The sequence below is a fragment of the Onthophagus taurus genome, chromosome 2 (genome assembly GCF_036711975.1).
Source record: "Onthophagus taurus isolate NC chromosome 2, IU_Otau_3.0, whole genome shotgun sequence".
Lineage (NCBI taxonomy): Eukaryota > Metazoa > Arthropoda > Insecta > Coleoptera > Scarabaeidae > Onthophagus > Onthophagus taurus.
The window spans coordinates 3,811,185-3,834,590 of record NC_091967.1 but is presented as its reverse complement, the minus strand read 5'-3'; the positions used below and the strand labels follow the sequence as shown (position 1 = coordinate 3,834,590).

At 33.7% G+C, this 23,406-nt stretch overlaps 1 protein-coding gene across 5 annotated transcripts in view; it reads left to right on the top strand.

Moving 5' to 3' along the window:
* The window catches only part of LOC111418801 (neuronal PAS domain-containing protein 2-like), a 57,391-nt gene that overhangs the window by 16,825 nt on the left and 17,160 nt on the right, over nt 1–23,406 (top strand). For 2 of the 5 annotated variants that reach the window (XM_023051473.2, XM_023051472.2), the window contains exon 2: nt 8,791–8,911. In XM_023051473.2, the coding sequence (XP_022907241.1) occupies nt 8,826–8,911 (86 nt within the window). In that variant the 5' untranslated portion in view covers nt 8,791–8,825. Of the gene's footprint in view, nt 1–8,790; nt 8,912–8,982; nt 9,502–22,942; nt 23,038–23,406 lie in introns of those variants that run through there. The other 3 variants (XM_023051471.2, XM_023051470.2, XM_071193906.1) reach the window with 2 other exon arrangements.

Genomic DNA, 23,406 nt, shown 5'->3' with positions numbered 1-23,406 from the left:
GGGTGGTAAACATGGTCTTTATTGATTTTTCTAGGTAAAAATAATTAATGACGAATTATATTTAAGATTATAATTTATAATCTAATTGAAGATACAGACAAAGTAACACGAGAGAAGTAAACATGATGATCACACTATGCGATGTTTATTTTATACAAACCATTAGATAACATAACATCGATTTTCTAAGTGCTTGGTAACTATTTGCTCTCGCGTTATGCATGTTATGTGGGAACAGGTAAAGTAGCGACTTTTTTACCGTTGAGAGGATTTTTCGCGATGCAGCAGCAGTAGAACAGCAATGAAACAACATTTACCTTTCCCGCTATTGGGGTTGTTACGACTTCAATGATGTTATTTCCAACTTCAATAATGTAAATAGATGCGCTGGGCGTTATTTCGATCCACAAGGTTACGGCGGTAGCATTATGTTTATCACACGCAAAGTTAACCGTGGGCATGCAATGCGTTTCCTTGAACGTAATTTATATGCAGTTGAAAAATAACGTTCCTCGTCCGGTCTTGATCTCACCATCTCACTTTTTTCTTCATCAACCCGTTACGCAATAATGAGCCCTGATCTATTAGTGCATGGATGTTTTGACATCCATGAGGAAGTGGGTAGTTAACATCTGGTCTCTTGACCATCATTAAATCAACCGCGTGAGTTCTACGTTTTCATAACACACGCTCAATTTTACATTGTGTTTATTATTCGCTCGATTCAGATATGTGTTTATGTGAGGTGCAGTAACAACTATAATTATACACGGATTTTGTCATTGTTTCCAGTAAAGTCAAACGTAGTATACTCGGAATAACATAAATAAGATGGTTAATTTACATGATTATCTGCAGCTACCAATAATATTATTGTTTTTTAGTTTGAATATATTAAATTGTACTTCATTCATTTTATTCCTTTCAATTTTTCGAATAATACCGCTTTAGAATTGCTTTTTCTCCGTTTATTATAATAAATGGAACATAACTAGCATCATTTATTCGTATAATCTGCATAACGACGCATTTAACTCGTTAAAAACTAGGTCGTGAGGACCATAATTTGCAACTTAACGAATTAATGCAATTTATACAAGAGAAATTAACAACGTTATATAATATAATCCAATTAAAATAATTGATGTTTTCGTTGTGTCTGATTAATATTATTATTTAGTCAATTATAGTAAAAATTATTGATAATTTTTCCCGGAAACTAACTTATAGTATTTGTATCATATCGTAAACTAGAATCCTTAAGCTTAAATTTAACATACAGGGTGTCCCGTTAAGCGTACGGAGCGGCTGTATCTCAACAACGGTAAGGCCTAGAGGTTTGGGAAAAAAATCTTTATAAGCAAAGTGGGCAAGAGAAATAGCTGGAAATTATTTTAAAGTTCGTAATTCGACCGCTAGGGGGCGTAACTGCCATAGAGAAACATAAAATTCCCGCTATCTCAGAAAGTTAGACGATGAGCTATAACTTTGACAACATCATTTAGTAGCTTGGATAATACCGCATCGCTTTTGTTTTGCAATATTTTTCATATCTGTCATAATAAGGGAGGGGGAGGCCAATGCGTTTTCAAATGTTTACATTTTAATATCTCCTGGACCATTCAACCGATTTGAATATTTTTGGTCTTGTTTGAAAGAGCATTTCATGCTCTTTTAAAAGATATTTTCAGTAAGACCGCTTGGTTTAAAACAAATAAGCTAGAGGGCGTTATCTGCAGCGGTTACATATTTTTGTGATTTTTGAAAAAAAGTTAAATGGAACGGTACTATTTACTTCACAGACCGTTAATCACCATAAAATTTGCTAAATATTAGTGAAAACCGCATCTCGATATCTCCATCCATTCTCGAATTATAAAAGAAAATGTTAAAAATTCGTATATCTTAATCGGATCAAGTTACCTTAGGAAACAAATAAGTGATAACAAAAATTTTAGTATCTAGAACCTTCCTCCACACTTTATCCAAGCTTAGAACTGCTTCAAAACTACTTTTGAGGCGGGTTGAAAAGCCAACGGATCAATGAAACATCAACAATGATAATAAAACAAAATAAACCGAAACACTTAGAATAACTTAAATTTTTGGCAAAAATAGCCCACTAATGTTCGAAATGTCTTACATAAACCTCGATGCATTTATTTAATCTAGTTTCGACGAAAAAAAAGTACTGCTAAGTCTCTTCCCTGGACACGTTTTTACTGGTATTTAGTGTTTTGTCATATTTTCCCTGGTTATTGGTTTTTCTTGAAAAGTCAGGTCGTTTAGTCTACCCAATAGATAAAGGGGTGAAAGCAATGTGGGTTTTGCTCGAACCAAGAATGCATATTATGCAAGTTTACATCAGCTTGTGGACAGATGCTTCATGCATCCATAGCATTTGTGATAAAAGGTTTGGATTTGCCCAAATCATATTTAAAAGTCAATGGTAATAGTTCAGTCTGTTATCATAATCGGTATCTGTTAAGGCCTGATGTAAAACAACGTGGTGGAGATATTATTCTCTTGAGAACTCTGATTTACGAATTCATAGAGACGTCCGAATGGGCTACACGTTGCCAGTTTTCCGTAATCTTAAAAACACTTCTAGAGAAAAATGTCTTTCTTTGTCGTAATTGCATTGCACATTTTTGCCATGCAGTTGCATCGTATTCGAAACATTGAAAATAAATCATCATACGCTCTATCATACGCTTCTGCGTTAGTAAATGACATGTTTACAGTTACCATGATAATGTGATTTGTTCTTGTGATTTTCTTCTATAACTCGAGAACGGGTGGCGATATTGAGATGCGGTTTTCACTAAAATTTAGCAAATTTTAAGGTGACTAAGGGTCTGTGAAGTAAATAGTATCGTTCCATTTAACTTTTCTTCAAAAATCACAAAAATATGTAATCGCTGCAGATAACGTCCTCTAGCTCATTTGTTTTAAAGCAGACGGTCTTACTGAAAATATCTTTAAAAAGAGCATAAAATACTCTTTCAAACAACACCGAAAACATTCAAATCGGTTGAATGGTCTAGGAGATATTAAAATGTAAACATATGAAAACGCATTGGCCTCCCCCTCTCTTATTATGACAGATATGAGAAATATCGCAAAACAAAAGCGATGCGGTATTATCCAAGCTATTAAATGATGGTGTCAAAGTTATAGCTCATCGTCTAAGTTTCTCAGATAGCGGCAACTTTATGTTTCTCAATGGCAGTTACGCCCCCTAGCGGTCGAATTACGAACTTCAAAATAATTTCCAGCTATTTCTCTTGGTCACTTTGCTTATAAGGATTTTTTTCCCAAACCTCTTGGCCTTACCGTTCTAGAGATACAGCCGCTCCGTACGCTTAACGGGACACCTGTACACATCATATCATAATTATAATTAATTTATTATTATTATTTAATAATTTTTTATTGTGACAACGTTTGATTAATATATTTGTCTAATCGATTCAATTCACCTTCAACATTCCCAATTACACCACATTTTTTCCTCAAAGTATTTTCCTCCTACACTTTTACTTTCGCACAAAGATCAAAACGTGGGAATTTAACTGTATCCTAGAATGGCGAAATTTATAAAAGTGTTTTTTAGCACAATTTGAATGTTATTGAATAAGTATTATTCTGCTTTTGGCGGCCGCTACGTATTTGTTCTTCTAAAGATAACCTTTCGCCCAGAAATTGAAGCGATTTTATTTTAAAACGAGTCATGAAATAAATATTGATAAATGTTGCATTAAGTTGTTGTTTTACATTAATATTTATTTTTTTTTAGTATTTTTATTAAAAATAAAGTTGTAGAAAATTATTGTGTGGCTGAAATCTGTTTACGACCTATTAAACCAAACTGTTGCGAGGTTTCCAATCTTACGAGTTATCCTTCGATGAAACCATTCAGTGCACGAGTTCGTGATCCAAACTAATCACCGACAGGACTACTTAAGGGGAGAAGAAGGAACAAAGGACGCAGAACGCGTGTCAACAATACGCTTTGTAGTAAACATTTTCGAAGAAACGACTAAGTTTGGATTCCCCACGTTCGTCCAGTCTTTGACCTCTTATCGTTAAGAATTGTCCAGTTACCTCGTTTCGGAGACAATGCATGCGCCACGTTTCTTAAAAATGAACCGTTTATCAGACCACACAAGTTCTCTTATTTTTATATGTTACTTGTGGGTTGGAATTTTTTTAAATCATTTATGAAGAAGAATCCTCGATGGAATGCATTCAAAGTACTCGTTAAACATTTTGGCGATTCTCAACTACTTAGAGTGGTTAGTTACGTAAGGACGGGTGTCTTTTTGGCTTTGATCCAAAGCATTCCGGTCCAGCAAAGTGCAACAATATGCGCACAATACGGAGTCGTTTGCAGTTGACTACGTGTATTTTCGTGATGGTTTATAAATAATATATAGTAGTAGATATTATTAACACTTAAACGGTTGTTGATTTAGTTTATACCTGTTCGGAAATAATTAACTAATGCATCGATAATTGGTGGACACACCGAGTTTACACAGATCTGAAACACGTGGTTTCAAATTTGTTTTTAATGCGTTTTTAATGGAACTGCACGTCAATTTCAACATTTATTCCCTGCACCCTGAAATTAATAAATTTAAATTTAAAAAATACAAATATGCATATCGTTTCATGACTCAGTGTTGTTAAATACCTGGATATTTATTTTCAAGGGAAAATTCCATGGATATATACCCCGGGGTATTTACCCAAGATGGGTATTTAGACGTATTTATAAAATTTGATTTAAATTGAGTTGATGGCAGTTTTGCAAGTACTTCAAGAATGCAGAGTCCATTATCGATACACCAAACTTATTTATAACATTTACAAGAATGCTACATTGACTTGAATAAGACAAGGCGATATAATGTTCAACCCAAATTGTTCATCACAGTCCTGGAGAGTGCATTTAAACAACTGGGTTGGACTCAAAAAGGTATAAACATTGATGGCAATACCTAAGTAATATAGGGGGCGATATAGTCCTTATTTCTGATAGCCATCGAGAGATGAAACTGCTGCTGAACGTATACAGGAGGCGTGAACACTTCTGTCTTAAATACTTTCGATGGTATGTCATTAATCCCTGATGCCTTTCCATGTTTTGACGCAGTGATTGCGTTTTGAACCTCACTGATTGATATAGGTTCCATGACACTATCCTTTCTTTGGTGTGACGGACTGCTGTCTATTTCCAAATCAGTTTCTATGCTTAATAGGTTTTGGAAATAATTTTTCCAAATGTCATTCATTTCACTATCACATATTATTTTTCCTGTTCCATCTCAGCATAGAGCTGTGTGCGCTTTGTATTAACTGTCTAACAAATTTATACACATTCCTGGTGTTATTAGCTTTAAAGTGTACAGAGTGTCCAAATTTCGATGGGTTCATCTCAGTTATTATGAAAGATAGAAAGTTGCGGCTTTCGCGAACCTGAGCTACTTTTTTGTGAAACTTACAATGGTGCAAACCAAATTTTCATAGCCCTCTTCGTTTTTGATATACAGGGAGTGTTTCAAAATTTACGATTTTCAGACACATCCTATATCTCGGCTATCCGAAAACGTAAACACGGGTTCTAATAGATTTTTTCACGTAGAACCCAATGGTGCACGTAGAATTTTTCTAGTCATCACGGTTTGTGAGTTATAAAGAGTTAAGTATTTTAGAAGTTGAGTATTCAGTATTTGGGTTGTGTTTATAACTCAAAAACCGTGTTGACTAGAAAAATTCTACGTGCACCATTGGATTCCACGTGAAAAAATCTATTAGAATCCGTTTTTAGTTTTTTACTGAGTTTCCGGATAGCCGAGATACAGGGGGTGTCTGAAAATCGTAAATTTTGAAACACTCCCTGTATATCAAAAACGAAGAGGGCTATGAAAATTTGGTTTGCGCCAGTGTAAGTTTCACAAAAAAGTAGCTCAGGTTCGCGAAAGCCGCAACTTTCTATCTTTCATAATAACTGAGATACAATGCAAACCCATCGAAATTTGGACACCCTGTACATATATTTCGGGAAAGTTTATATTTTAAACTAAGATTAGAACTAAAACTAGAAACTTTCGGGTTTTGCCGTGCGTCTTTTAATAAAAGGTTTGACGTTTCGGATGCCATGTTGCAACCTTCTTCAGAAACTGGTTCGAAGTGACGAGATCAAAAAATCGGTAACTATATATAAGTCGGAAAAACTAATTAATAATCAGTTAACGCTAATTACAAACTAATTAATAACTAATTGCGTCGCGTCCGGTGTGAGGCGGGAAGAGGTCTTCGTGTTCACCACCATCTTCCATGTTCTGCTAAGCTCCCAGCCATCCTCTCTGTTGACGTTATTTTTATGTCGGTGAATCTCTATGGCTTCTCTTGTCAGTCTTTGGCAGTATCTGTTGTCCCTAGCCAGCACCTTTGTTTGTTCGAAGTCTATTCGGTGCCCCTCTACATGGCAATGTTCCGCAACCGCCGACTGCTCTTCTTCAGCCTTACATCCCTCTCATGCTCCTTGATGCGGCACTCGACGTTGCGTCCAGTTTGGTCAACATAAACCTTCCCACAACTACACGATAGTCGATAGACTCCCGCTCCTTTTAATGGAGTTAGTTTGTCCTTGGCTATCGGGAGTGTGTTCCGAATTTTGCTGACCGTGCCGTACCGCACTACGATGTCGTTCTTCTTGAGGTGCCTAGCAATTCGTTCCGTTACACCTGAAACATAGGGAAGACAGATAAATCCAAGTGGTTTTGTACTTACCGTGTCCTCTTTCCGCTTTCGCTGCTTGATGGCCTGGTTGATGTCCTTCGAAGTGTATCCATTCTTCTGCAGCACGCCTCGTAGAAAGTGTTGCTCCTTCTTCAAGTTCTCTCCTTCACATAGTCTCGCTGCTCGCTGAAATAATGTACGGATCACGGACCTCTTCTGTTGGGGATGATGATGTGAACATGCCTGTAAATACCTGTTGGTATGGGTCTTCTTTCGGTATACACCAAGTTCTATATCTCCATTTGTCGTCCTGGTGACCAACACATCTAGGAAAGGTAGTTTTTTGGCAGTTTCTGTTTCCATGGTGAACTTAATCATAGGATGTTGAGAGTTCAAGTGATCCAAGAACTCTTGGAGCCGTTTTTGACCATGTTGCCATATCACAAACGTGTCATCCACATATCGGAGCCATAGTTTTGGTTTCCACTGGCTCTTCTTCAAAGCGTCCTCTTCGAATAATTCCATGTAGAAATTACCTATAACTGGCGATAGTGGAGATCCCATGGCTGCCCCTTCGAACTGCTCGTAAAATTCTCCTTTCCAGCTGAAATACGTCGACGATAAGCAATACTCCACCAGATCTGGCACGTATCCTGGTTAACCCTCCGGAATGAGTTTTCGGCGAAGACCCTCTACAGCATCCTTAACTGGTACCCTAGTAAAAAGGGATTCCACATCGAAACTTACCAACATATCCCCAGCATCCATCATTAGTTTAATTCACACCGGCCGTGAAAGCCTTCGTAATTAGTTTATATTTTCATTACCGACCATTCTCAATATCTTTGAATGTCCTGAATTGAGTATAAGTCTAATAATACTAACTAAATTCAGTTTTTGTGCTTCATTAATTCTTGTTTGATTTTTTTCTAGTTATATTGCACTTCCATCAAATTGAAAATTAAGTAGTTCGTTTAAGATCTTATTATTCTTCTTCTTTTATTCAGGTTGTAACCTGTTTTTAACGCATCGTTCATGGTATTTCATTAGAGCTGGAAATTCAACTTCCTGGTCTCGCGGGATTTCTTTCTAGCTAATCTTTGGTCTTTTGCTGTCTTAATCAGATAGGTTTCTTCCATTGTTTGGAAGTATTCATAAATTTTTTTTATTTTTCCCCTATCAAATCTCATGACATCTCCAAATCCACAAAATTCTCTTACAATTTTGTTCCTAACTCTATCTCTTCTTGTCTTTTCCACTATTGCTCTTAAAGTACTCATCTCAGTTGGTTCGCATCGCAGCCATATATCTTGGCCATGAGGTTCGTGTATCGAAAGATAACAATCAAACAAGCGAACTAAACAGAAGGATGATACTCGTATGGGCAGCCTACAGGAAACTTAGAGACATGAAAAGAAAAGCTTTCAATCAATGCGTGCTTCCTCCTTTGGTTATGACATACGGTTCCGAAACTTTAACATTAACGGTGGCCATTACCAGGAGGTTCAAAATAACGCAACGAAAGACCACGTACGAAATGAAGACCTACGAAGAAGATGATGGGGTCAACATTGTGGCAAAGCTCATGTGGAACTGGGCTGATCATCGTCACAAGTTCCTCTACATTTTTGTCCGAATCTGTTATATTTTTACTTGTATCACTTTTATATGTACTATTTGGGTATTTACCCAGCGCCCATCACTGCATACAGTCGATATGATTTTTTGAAAATTTTATATTATTTATATTAACTGAGAATTAAATTGTAATATACGGGGTATATTTCAGTAACAATTTTGTTGTGGTGTGTCCACTCATTATTATGGTTGCGCAGCAAAATTGTGTCCTGCGAAAGTCGCGCAATGTGTAGACACACCCTTAAAGAAAAAAAACTCATAGTTTTAATCATAACCAAATCGTGTAGGAAATAATCATTTTGCGAATAATAGACGTGACCTCGTCAACATATTTCGTCGTGTTTCCCCTTAATCACTTGACTACTCTTAACTTCTTTCATGTTTGTTGTATGCCTTGTGCAGGTGTCGGCGGTGGCGGCAAAGACGGCAGGAGGAGGATGTGCATGGAGAACGGCGATTGCGAGACCGAGGAGGACTCGGCCCCAGAGGCGTGTGTCTCCCCCGAGGGCCCTCTGTTACCAAGGTGAGTACACTCGCGAGCGTCGCAATCAATCCGAACGAACGAACAACAAGCGGCCGCGTACCAACGTCGCGTTCAGTTGCTCGCGAGACATCGCAGGAAACGTCGTGTTCGTATACTTTGTTTATCTTTTTACGTATATCTATTGCAACTACGTATCATGACGCGACTACGCGCTACTAACGGCAATGTATTAGATGCGAATCAACAGAAAGATGTTTTTTAATTTTTGAGATCAAAAAGTTTCAACAACGAATTGTTTTCATCTATTAACTTCTAGTTCTTTCTTATAGTGGTGATCTTTTACTATCTGGTGGTGCGTGTGTTGTGTTGGTGTTAACTTTTTAAAACAACAACTAGCGTACTTAAAACCCATAGGATTGTTTTTTTATGTCTCTCTTGGCGACGATGTACGGACAAGGTTACAATGCCAACGGCGGTGCTTATAATTGGTATCCATCGGCGGCGGCTAACCAGCTTCAATCGCCGATGGTACCCAACATGGTTCACCCCCAACACCAACAGCACCTTCGGGGGCAATATGCGGCTACGAGCACCACGTCCTACCATCACTTGATGGAAGCTCCGCCGAGGTTAGTTTTATTTTCGCTCCGAATTGACCTAAAAATCCGGCGACGATTTCGTTACGGTTCCTGGTTTGCCGGTGGCGGCGGCGACGGTGATGGTGGGGACCAACCTGTTGAGCGCCGCCGAACCTAGGCCTCGCCGCCGCTTAAATGGGTTGACGTAGGTCGGTAATTATGTCGGATGAAACTGCGGGTACGATGGTTTTTGAGGGGCGTGAAAGCGGTTGGTGGTGGATTTAGTATTACTTTCACTAAACCGAATCGATCCTTTTGAGCCCCTTGCAGGTGTATGTGTGTTTAATCCGGTGTTCTAAATAAATCCCTTTCAGAATAAGGGTTCTGTACGTATAATATTTTACCTATATACTAAAATACAATTTTAAAATAATAGTCTGTAATAACAAAAAAAAAATGTAGAAGGTACAGTTGAAAAGATAATTGGCAACAGCTTGCGTTATTTGCTTCTTGAAAAGCTTTCTATTTTCCATTTGGAAGTTCATGAATAAAACTTCTTTCCAACGCTTTTAGTTATTGTGTCAGAGTCAATATTAATATCGAAAACATCAATTTTAGAGGTTTTCGCCTTTTGAATCTTATAAGTTTCCAATAATACCTTATAGAAGAAAATTGCATATACTAAACTTCTTTTGGTTTAATTTAGATTGTTTTTTATTCATAAACCTTTCTTCTATCATTTTTACTTTTCGATTTATAATCAATTTTGATGAAAACACCATTATTTTTAAGTATTTAGGAATTTTCAGCTTTATAAGTTGGAAATTATAAGCGATGTGTTAATATCGTTGTCACTAAGTATTTTTAGACTGATTAAGAATATATTTGACGAATAAAACTTCTTTCCAACGCTTTTAGTTATTGTGTCAGAACCAATATTAATATCGAAAACATCAATTTTAGAGGTTTTCGCCTTTTGAATCTTATAAGTTTCCAATAATACCTTATAGAAGAAAATTGCATATACTAAACGTCTTTTGGTTTAATTTAGATTGTTTTTTATTCATAAACCTTTCTTCTATCATTTTTACTTTTCGATTTATAATCAATTTTGATGAAAACACCACTATTTTTAAGTATTTAGGAATTTTCAGCTTTATAAGTTGAAAATTATAAACGATGTGTTAATATTGTTGTTACTAAGTATTTTTAGGCTGATTAAGAATATATTTGACGAATAAAGTTTCTTTCCAACTCTTTTAGTTATTGTGTCAGAGTCAATATTAATATCGAAAACATCAATTTTGGATGTTTTCGCCTTCTAAGTCTTATAAGTTTCCAATAATACCTTATAGAAGAAAATTGCATTCACTAAACGTCTTTTCGGTTAATTTAGATTATTTTTTATTCATAAACCTTTCTTCTATCATTTTTACTTTTCGATTTATAATCAATTTTGATGAAAACACCACCATTTTTAAGTATTTAGGAATTTTCAGCTTTATAAGTTAGAAATTATAAACGATGTGTTAATATCTTTATTACTAAGTGTTTTTGGGCTGATTAAGAATATATTTGACGAATAAAACTTCTTTCCAACGCTTTTAGTTATTGCGTCAGAATCAATATTAATATCGAAAACATCAATTTTGGAGATTTTCGCCTTCTAAGTCTTATAAGTTTCCAATAATACCTTATAGAAGAAAATTGCATTTACTAAACGTCTTTTGGGTTAATTTAGATTACTTTTCATTCATAAACCTTTTTTCTATCATTTTTACTTTTCGATTTATAATAAATTTTGATGAAACACTACTATTTTTAAGTATTTAGGAGTTTTCAGCTTTATAAGTTAGAAACTATAAGCGATGTGTTAATATCGTTATTACTAAGTGTTTTTGGGCTGATTAAGAATATATTTGACGAATAAAACTTCTTTCCAACGCTTTTAGTTTCTGTGTCAGAATCAATATTAATATCGAAAACATCAATTTTGGAAGTTTTCGCCTTCTAAGTCTTATAAGTTTCCAATAATACCTTATAGAAGAAAATTGCATTCACTAAACGTCTTTTCGGTTAATTTAGATTATTTTTTATTCATAAACCTTTCTTCTATCATTTTTACTTTTCGATTTATAATCAATTTTGATGAAAACACCACCATTTTTAAGTATTTAGGAATTTTCAGCTTTATAAGTTAGAAATTATAAACGATGTGTTAATATCGTTATTACTAAGTGTTTTTGGGCTGATTAAGAATATATTTGACGAATAAAACTTCTTTCCAACGCTTTTAGTTATTGCGTCAGAATCAATATTAATATCGAAAACATCAATTTTGGAAGTTTTCGCTTTCTAAGTCTTATAAGTTTCCAATAATACCTTATAGAAGAAAATTGCATTTACTAAACGTCTTGTGGGTTAATTTAGATTATTTTTTATTCATAAACCTTTCTTCTATCATTTTTACTTTTCGATTTATAATCAATTTTGATGAAAACACCACTATTTTTAAGTATTTAGGAATTTTCAGCTTTATAAGTTGAAAATTATAAACGATGTGTTAATATTATTGTTACTAAGTATTTTTAGGCTGATTAAGAATATATTTGACGAATAAAGTTTCTTTCCAACTCTTTTAGTTATTGTGTCAGAGTCAATATTAATATCGAAAACATCAATTTTGGAGGTTTTCGCCTTCTAAGTCTTATAAGTTTCCAATAATACCTTATAGGAGAAAACTGCATTTACTAAACGTCTTTTGGGTTAATTTAGATTATTTTTCATTCATAAACCTTTTTTCTATCATTTTTATTTTTCGATTTATAATCAATTTTGATGAAAACACCACTATTTTTAAGTATTTAGGAATTTTCAGCTTTATAAGTTGAAAATTATAAGCGATGTGTTAATATCGTTGTTACTAAGTATTTTTAGACTGATTAAGAATATTTTTGACGAATAAAACTTCTTTCCAACGCTTTTAGTTATTGTGTCAGAGTCAATATTAATATCGAAAACATCAATTTTGGAGGTTTTCGCCTTCTAAGTCTTATAAGTTTCTAATAATACCTTATAGAAGAAAATTACATTTACTAAACGTCTTTTGGTTTAATTTAGATTACTTTTCATTCATAAACCTTTTTTCTATCATTTTTACTTTTCGATTTATAATCAATTTTGATGAAAACACCACTATTTTTAAGTATTTAGGAATTTTCAGCTTTATAAGTTGGAAATTATAAGCGATGTGTTAATATCGTTATTACTAAGTATTTTTGGCCTGATTAAGAATATATTTGACAAATAAAACTTCTTTCCAACGCTTTTAGTTATTGTGTCAGAATCAATAATAATATCGAAAACATCAATTTTGGGGGTTTTCGCCTTCTAAGTCTTATAAGTCTCCAATAATACCTTATAGAAGAAAATTGCATTTACTAAACGTCTTTTGGGTTAATTTAGATTATTTTTTATTCATAAACTTTTCTTCTATCATTTTTACTTTTCGATTTATAATCAATTTTGATGAAAACACCACCATTTTTAAGTATTTAGGAATTTTCAGCTTTATAAGTTGGAAATTATAAGCGATGTGTTAATATCGTTGTTACTAAGTATTTTTAGACTGATTAAGAATATATTTGACAAATAAAACTTCTTTCCAACGCTTTTAGTTATTGTGTCAGAGTCAATATTAATATCGAAAACATCAATTTTGGAGGTTTTCGCCTTCTAAGTCTTATGAGTTTCCAATAATACCTTATAGAAGAAACTTGCATTCACTAAACGTCTTTTGGTTTAATTTAGATTACTTTTCATTCATAAACCTTTTTTCTATCATTTTTACTTTTCGATTTATAATCAATTTTGATGAAAATACCACTATTTTTAAGTATTTAGGAATTTTCAGCTTTATAAGTTGGAAATTATAAGCAATATGTTAATATCGTTGTTACTAAGTATTTTTAGGCTGATTAAGAATATATTTGACGAATAAAGCTTCTTTCCAACTCTTTTAGTTATTGTGTCAGAACCAATATTAATATCAAAAACATCAATTTTGGAGGTTTTCGCCTTCTAAGTCTTATAAGTTTCCAATAATACCTTATAGGAGAAAACTGCATTTACTAAACGTCTTTTGGGTTAATTTAGATTATTTTTTATTCCTAAACTTTTCTTCTATCATTTTTACTTTTCGATTTATAATCAATTTTGATGAAAACACCACTATTTTTAAGTATTTAGGAATTTTCAGCTTTATAAGTTGAAAATTATAAGCGATGTGTTAATATCGTTGTTACTAAGTATTTTTAGACTGATTAAGAATATATTTGACGAATAAAATTTCTTTCCAACGCTTTTAGTTGTTGTGTCAGAATCAATATTAATATCAAAAACATCAATTTTGGAGGTTTTCGCCTTCTAACTCTTATAAGTTTCCGATAATACCTTATAGAAGAAAATTGCATTTACTAAACGTCTTTTGGGTTAATTTAGATTATTTTTTATTCATAAACTTTTCTTCTATCATTTTTACTTTTCGATTTATAATCAATTTTGATGAAAACACCACTATTTTTAAGTATTTAGAAATTTTCAGCTTTATAACTTGGAAATTATAAGCGATGTGTTAATATTGTTGTTAGTAAGTATTTTTAGGCTGATTAAGAATATATTTGACGAATAAAGCTTCTTTCCAACTCTTTTAGTTATTGTGTCAGAACCAATATTAATATCAAAAACATCAATTTTGGAGGTTTTCGCCTTCTAAGTCTTATAAGTTTCCAATAATACCTTATAGGAGAAAACTGCATTTACTAAACGTCTTTTGGGTTAATTTAGATTATTTTTTATTCATAAACCTTTCTTCTATCATTTTTAGTTTTCGATTTATAATCAATTTTGATGAAAACACCACTATTTTTAATTATTTAGGAATTTTCAGCTTTATAATTTATAAATTATAAGCGATGTGTTAATATCGTTGTTACTAAGTATTTTTAGGCTGATTAAGAATATATTTGATGAATAAAACTTCTTTCCAACGCTTTTAGTTATTGTGTCAGAACCAATATTAATATCGAAAACATCAATTTTTGATGTTTTTGCCTTTTGAATCTTATAAGTTCCCAGATAGGAGAAAACTGCATTAATCAGACATCTTTTGGGTAAAATTGGCTTATTTTTTATTCGCAAACCTTTTCTATAACCTCTATTAATGTTATCTTTAGTGGAACATGCACCTGGTTGCACCTTTCCAACCAGTTAGTGTCAATTTAATGTTCACCTTTATAATTAAACGAGTTATTGAGGCTACTAAAAATTAATAATCTTCACTAAATCTTACAATTACTCCTCATTATAAAAGTTGTTATATTTTCAACACAAATCCTGGTAATAAGTTTGATTATAAAGTCTTATCAACGGTTTTACAACGATTGATAATAATAATAAAAAAAATATAACAAGAAGTAAAAATCAATTAGAAAAGATTTTCCTTATATTTATACTAATTAGTCATATGATGTAACTTTTTTATTAATTATAAATAATTTTTTATGTTACGTAACGTGCATTCTGGTTAAAACTGCATTTCTTAAATAAACCTCCACACATCATTATCTCTTAAACTCATTATTTTCGCTTATTGTTTACCGGTTAGACTGTTTTGATAACGTTAATGATCAGGCTGAATTAAAAAATACAGCGACTGATTAGATTGCACCGATATAATCGTTTCGTTTTTCTTTGTTTGGCAAGCAATAATATTTGTATATAAATGGCAAAAATAAAATCTCCCCTATTTTTCGTCATCGTGATTATCTTTAGATCTAATAACATCCACAAATGATTTTTCTGAATACTCTTGCTGTAAAGTGAACAGTGTTTAGAGTGCACCTTTTTATCAAGAATCTAGAAAATTGTGTGTCCTTTAAGGGCAAGCGTATCCTTGGTTACACAACTCTCCAAAGGGAATCGTCGATGTATCGTCCTTGTGTGCTCTTCCACGTTATCTTTAAAGAACAAGGACAAATCGATAGTTTGTTCGTTATTTTTGTAGGAGAAAATCAAATTTTTAACGCGTCAATTTCAAGTTTTCATTTCTTTTTTATTTGTTTTCCTACAAAATTTCTTTATTACACGCAATAGGGCGTTGCATTGGCTTTGTTATATTATTGGTTCTTTTCTTCGTACGCATTCAATATTGTCCTGGCTTCTTTCATTCGAAAAATGGTCAAATACGTTCTCGTGAATGTATATTGCATAAAATTTGGTGAAACTTCCGCTATAAAAGTGCAAATGTGACACATTTACATTTCAGTTCATTTCTATTGTTTATTTTCAGCGAAACATTTGCAAAGTTAGTATGGAATATAGAAATTATTTATTATTTCTACGATATTTTTTATGGATTGAACAAAAACGTGGTATTAATTTTAACAATATGTAAACTTGTAATATATAGAGATTTGATAATAGTTTCAAGAGTATTAGATTCAATCTTATTGTTTAAATTCTAAAATAAACTATTTGAAATTGATTGTGCAATGTTACTTGAATAGCGAATCAGAATAAAGTGAGGAATCGAAAACACGCCCTGAAAAACCCATCCATTTATCTCTCGAAACAACGCCTAGAGAGAATCGTTCGTTGGTTGCGCGTTGTTTTGCTCATCTCCGCGGGGCCCGCTAATTATAGATGGGACAGTGTCGAAAGGTGGACCACTACACGCCCGTCCATGAATGTTATTTTGCTATTCGCATCGGTCTGGACGGTTCTTCAAGGTCGCATGCGAAAATACCGTGCGCGTTTACTCAGTAAGATTTGCATCCGTTTTAAATTTGAAATGCACTACTAGTAAATATGGGTAAAAATAGAACGTAGTGCTTATTTCCTTAATAAGTTTTAAAAGTGTTTTGAATAACATTAATGTTGTTTCAAAATGTTTATTATCTTTAAAAACTTAATAGAACAATTCTCCAACAAAAAGTTGCTAAGAACACTCAAAAAACTAAAAAACAAAAAACCACCCAGCATAGACTAAAAGGAGCTATTCAAATATGGGGGAGAACAACTTATTATCACCCTACATACAATGATAGTGAAGATGTGGAAAGCAGAAGAGTTCCACAACGAATACCAGACCAACATCATTTGCTTTATACTTAACACAGCATATAAAGTCTCGAATATGTTATGAAAAGAACCGGAGACGATCTAAACGCAACTTTGAGGTTGGAGGACAAACCCAAACTCATGATGCAGAGTAAGAGTTGGAGAATATCTTACAACTTCGAAGAAGTGAAAACTATGAGATACTCAGAAAAAATAAGCTAATACAAAGAGGGGTGCTGCATATATACAATGCACGTCAGAGACACATGTCGCAAAGGAAGTGTTTCTGAGACAACCAGGAGAAAGATACTCAGGAGATTCTTGGCATAAGATGATGGAAGAGTGTGGCTGGAGACACGATTGAAAACGAAGCATCGAAAAGCTCAAGGCATGATTTGGATTGATTTCCAGAGATGGTCAGAATTCATAGAAATTATGGATTATGTGTGGAGCTAAGCCAAAACTTGGAAGAATGCAAGAATATATATTCTTTGGCCTCTGTGCTCTCTTTGAAGAAGAATCGATCTGATTTTCCTTAAAACAGCGTTTCGCAACCTGTGGGGCGCCATAATTCTACATGGGGGGCGCCAACACATCAAAATGAAAAAAAAAGATAATTACTAATAAAAAATTAAAGTCATTCTGACATTCCAAAAATTTAAGTAAGTACAGTACACATTTAAACTAATACACTCGTACTACTACCTATGTATTTAATTACTATAAATATGATTGAATCAGTAGATACTGTCAAATGCCAAATGAAACTAATAATAGACTCATCAGTACTAAATTAAAACTAGCTGTAATGATTATAATTATTAGCAGTGTTGTTAAATACCCGGGTATTTATTTTCAAGGGAAAATTCCCTGGATATATACCCTGGGGTATTTACCCAAGATGGGTACTTAGAGGTATTTATAAAATTTGATTTAAATTGAGTTGATGGCAGTTTTGCAAGTACTTCAAGAATACAGAGTCCATTATCGATACACCAAACTTATTTATAACCAGAGCCCGGACAGTTTAGGAAAAGTGCGCCCCTCTACACGAAACGAATTCCATGACAACGACGTAAGTACGTTGTTGTCACTTTTGACACCTTTTAAGTTACTCTTCAAAATTGAATTTCGAAGAGCGATGAGCGTACCTTAGCAAAGAACTTGCAGTGCAACATTAATTAATGAATTAATAAAAATACGCACTGAATTATTCATTTTTGGTTTTATTAAATTTATAATTAATAAATTAATTATAAATTATAATTTATTTTGTGACATAAGGTATGACGTATCCGACAGCTTCGCACTCTTCGATTGAATATTGAGACTGGAGTGGGAGGCGTTTTAGGATAATTTTCCTAAACTGTCCGGGCTCTGTTTATAACATTTACAAGAATGCTACAATGAGCGTGGGGTAAGGCAAGGCGATATAATGTTGAACCCAAATTGTTTATCACAGTCCTGGAGAGTGCATTTAAATAACTGGATTGGACTCAAAAAGGTATAAAAATTGATGGCAATACCTAAGTAATTTGCGCTACGCGGACGATATGGTTCTTATTTCGGTATCCTTGGAGAGATGAGACTGATGCTGAACGTATACAGGAGGCGTGTGCAAGAGTTGGGCTAAATATCAACAAAATTTAGGACAAATCTTGTTCCAAGATGTAACATCAATATTGGTGATGATGAATATTCCATCTAGAATACTTTCGATGGTATGTTATTAATCTCTGATACATTTCCATATTTTGCCGCAGAGATTGCGTTTTGAACCTCACTGATTGATATAGGTGCCATGACACTATCCTCTGTATGGTGTGACGGACTGCTGTCTGTTTCCAAATCAGTTTCTCTATGCTTAATAGGTTTTGGAAATAATGTTTTCAAATGTCATTCATTTCACTATCACATATTATTTTTCCTGTTTCATCTCAGCATAGAGCTGTGTGCGATTTGTGCCTTTATCTTAACTGTCTAACAAATTTATACACATTCCTGGTGTTATTAGCTTTAAAGTGTACATATATTTCAGGAAAGTTTATATTTTCACTACCGACCATTCTCGTTTACGTAATACTCTTCGAAAATATTTAACGATTTCTTTAATGCTTGAAAAACAACTTTGAATGTCCTGAATTGAGTATAAGTCTAATATTAATTACTAAATTCAGTTTTTATGCTTCATTAATTCTTGTTGTTTGATTCTTTTCTAGTCATATTGCACTTCCATCAAATCCAAGATTCCAAGTTCCATGAGATTGTTGATTTCCAATTTTAAATTAAGTAGTTCGTTTAAGATCTTATTATTCTTCTTCTTTTATTCAGGTTGTAACCTGTTTACGCATCATTCATTGTGTTTCATTAGAGCTGGAAATCCAACTTCCTGGTCTCCCGAGATCTCTTTCTAGCTAATCTTTGGTCTCTTTTGTCTTAATCAGCCAGGTTTCTTCCATTCTTATGAAGTATTCATAAAATTTTTTTATTTCTCCCCTAGTAAATCTCATGACATATCCGAATCCACAAAATTCTCTTACAATTTTGTTCCTAACTCTATCTTTTCTTGTCTTTTCCACTATTGTTCTTAAAGTACTCATCTCAGTTGGTTCGCATCGCAGCCATATATCTTGGCCATGAGGTTCGTGTATCAACAGATAATAATCAAAGGCAGCCTACAGGATACTTAGAGACATTTTCATGGGCGATATTCCTGTATATTTGAAAAGAAAGGCTATCAATCAATGCGTGGTTCCTCCTTTGGTTATGATATACGGTTCCGAAACTTTAACATTAATGGTGGCTATTACCAGGAGGCTCAACGTAACGCAAAGAAAGATGGAGAGGTCGATACTGGGTGTAACCCTGAGGGACCACATACGAAATGAAGACCTACGAAGAAGAACTGGCGTAAATGATGCGGTCAACATTGTGGCAAAGCTCAAGTGGAACTGGGCGGATCATCGTCGCAAGAATGAAGAATGAGCAGTGGTTACCTGATTATAATACGTCTTCGATCGTTGACAATTCTTCGTTTTCAACGCCCATTTCATCATGTTCCTCTACATTTTTGTCCGAATCTGTTATATTTTTACTTGTATCACTTTTGTATGTACTGTTTGGGTATTTACCCTAGGCCGGGGTAAATACCCATTTAAATACCCATTTTTAAATACCTACCCGCCGGGTATTTACCCAGCGCCCATCACTGATTATTAGTGACTCCCTTGGGCCTGTCTCACACAGCAAAGTTTTTCAAAAGAACTTTTTATATTACAAATAGCCACTCTCAGTTCTTTGGTCTATATTCAGTCGAGTCCTATATTTTGTCTTTAAAGCAGCCACCGCAGAAAATCCGGCTTCACAAAGGTAGGATGTTGAAAATGGCAATAATATACGAAATGCTCTTGTTTTCAGTGGAGATAATGCATCATCCACTCCCGCCCAAAATTCAAAGACAGTTTTATTACTAAATTCTCTCTATTACTAAATTCGCCCCTTGCAGTAAAGTGTATGAAGATTTCTTCTTCTGCAGTTGAGAGACCTTCGTGAGTAGTTCGAAATGGATCCCTAACCCACTCGTAACTTGCTACGAATTTGTCGTCAGCAAGAAAATACTTTTCAAAATTCTGTGCCAACATGGCTAAATGACTTTCTATTCCTTATTACTTCCTTGTATGTTTTGACACACTCATTCACATTTGCAAACATTTCTAGTTTTTTTTGTTTTACATTTCTGCTCCACAGCTCCAAATTTTTACAGAAAGTACTAACTTTATCACAGCTATCCAATATATGAGTGTTTGCTCCTTGGAGTTGTAGATTCAGGGTATTTAATTCCTCGAATATGTGACCAATTTCATCACAAATAAAGCATCTCGAAACTTTTTGGCTTCCAGGCGGTTTTCCTCTTCTAGAAAAGTGGCAATTTCCTCTTTTAAGTCATAAACACGTTGTAGAAATTTCCCACGCGATGGCCTCACAATAAAATAGCAACGTCAAATGTTCTGCACCCAATTTTTGAAAACAATTTGTCATAAAACTTTTCGAGAAGCTGGTGCTGTACATCTTCGGCTATATCACCAATTCGGCGGGCAATAATATCATTTGAAAGAGGTATGGATTGTAATTGTTTGGCATAATTATCTCCAAACATAGTTTCTACAATCTCCATCGCAACTGGCAGAATAAGATCTTCACCAATGGTGTGAGCCTTTTTATATCTGGCTATTTTATATGATACTTTGTAAGAGGCAAGTAAAACTTTTTCGTTCACAAACAAAGTTTTTTTGAAGAATGATGTTTGCTCTTCATATGATTAATTTTAATTCAAAGAATTCTCGAGGCTTGTTAACGTACTCACTATGAAGTGTTTCCAAATGGCGTCTAAGTTTATTAGGTTTTATGCTGCCTGCTGCCAAAATTTTTAAACAAATGACGCAAAAGAAAGGTATTGGGGCCCGAATACTGAAACGTTGAGAAACGCTGCCTTAAAAGATTCAATATTACATTTATTACTTGTAGTACATATTTATAATATATGGAAAGAAACTAATGGGCAATTTGAAAAACAACCGCGTTTTTACGACATCGTTAAATTCAATTAAAAAGAATATATCCATTTTATGGTCGATAATTGATGTTTACGTTCTTGCGATTGTTAACTTTATTGTTAATAATAAGTAATAATAACATTTATGTACGCTTATTAGAAATGTATTACAGTAGGTCAGTAAGAAGAAATAGAATTGCCCCAAATAGACACCGTTTTAAAATTGGCTCGAAACTGCACTCCCATTGCCAAAGAGAGATGCACAAGTCTGACGTCACAGCTGTGTATGTATTTTGGATCGGAACGAAAGAAGTATTTTTAACTAAAGACCCCCAGCCATATCGATATTGTATTAATGCAATCATAAAATCAGGATTATAAAAAAAAATAAGATTAATTTGTACTTATTTTTTATACATTTTTAGAGTGTGTTAGAAAATGCAAACATTGATCGCGTTTCTATATTGCATTTAAGATTAGATACGATATCGAACAAGTAAACAAGGTTACACTTATCAGAATTATGCACTAATGACAAATTTAAACTGTAAGATTCTAGAATGTTTATTGTATCCACATAAATAGAAACGATTTACTTTGGTTTCGATTGCGATTAAATAAAAATTAAGAATGAACAGGACCCAGGGTACAAAGTATGTCCAGCTAAAATAATACTACGACATCCTCGCAATGATAAAGAAAATGTTGATATGAGCGAAGGCCGTCTAAAAATATAAAGTAATCGCAGAAATTGTTCGGAAAATAATTAACTTTGAAAATGATCGCAAAGAACTCGTGCACTTTGTCGAGTTGTAATGTGTTTTTAAAACCCAGCTTAGTTGAAACCGTTACCGAACCGTTTTGTTTTCGTTTAGTTGACATTTGAAATAATTAAAGTAGTCGCGTTCGTTTGTACGATAGCATGTGACCAAATTCTAAATCTAACTCCGTTTGTCTGCATAGTTTGGCTCTCGTATTTGTTGTATGTTGCCTTGCATACAAAGTGATCGAATAACGGAACAGATTTTTGATCTACCTATACATTAAAAATCTTATACCGGCAATAAAGATAGAGGTCAACTCAATAAAGATGAGTTGTTTTCGTCACACTTTTTTATCTTGTCCGATTAAAAATTATATTTAATATGATGCGTTCGTTGACTAATAAAGTATTCGCGAACTTATAGGACGATAACCTCAATGATTTCAAGAATCTTTGAATAAATCTCAAATCATCAATTTGATTTCATTAAATTGTTTGTAAATCAAGATATTTTACTGCACTTCTAGCTTATTTCTTAAAGTTAATTTCATCGTTGAGTCACAATGAGCATTTTATATAAGATTAATATAGATGTTAAACATAAACTATTACACAACTCAACTGTTATTGTTTTAATACTTTAATGACGTAAACGTTTTGATAAAATAAAAATTGTTAGTAAACTCATAGTCGATCTTTATCAAAATGATAATTTTATTGAATATATCAGACTAACAGAACCAGAAATACTTCAACACAACCTTCTCCAAAAATAAATATGTTATGCGGGAACCTTCAAACGGAACCTTCCCGGAGTTTTCAAATCTACGATCAATTCATTCGATCCTCCTTGAGACATTCATTTCGCTAAATACATATCATTCTTTCGTACATTGCACATTTCAACTGTATTTTGAGTTGTTTGTTTTCCGACTGTGCAAACAGAACCACATCGTTATCGCTCCTAAACGCATAAGTTCGTTTCGAAACGCGTCCGCGACATAATTACAAACAAGATTAGCAGATACCGCGGCCGAATTCTCCTCTCGCAACTACTAAACTTCTGACTTGTCGTTGTGACTGTGATCGTCATCGCCAAAGCGCGCGAAATGGACAGTTCGAATACAACCGAGGAAGTCGAATCGATTAACAGGTACTAAAAAAACAACGTTAAAGCAACAAAACTGAAATTCTATTCAAGGCTAAAACAATTTTCTGGCGGTTTTTTTTTTTTTGTTTTATTTAAGTTGTAATGAAGTGCATTATTTAAGTTGACCTTAACAATGATGGTCGAGTAATATTTCTTAGAATGGGTAGAAATCTTTTTATATTCGTGGTGACCGCAAATGGTGTCTTAACGAAATTGATATAGTAGAGTCTGTTTTTTTCCGAGTTATAGCACTAAATAACCTTGAAGTCTACAACTGTGTGTATTCACAGAAGAGGTCAAGGTAAGTTAGTGTAATATGGAAATAAAACATGCATCTTTTGCCATTAATTATTATTTATAACATTATGAAAC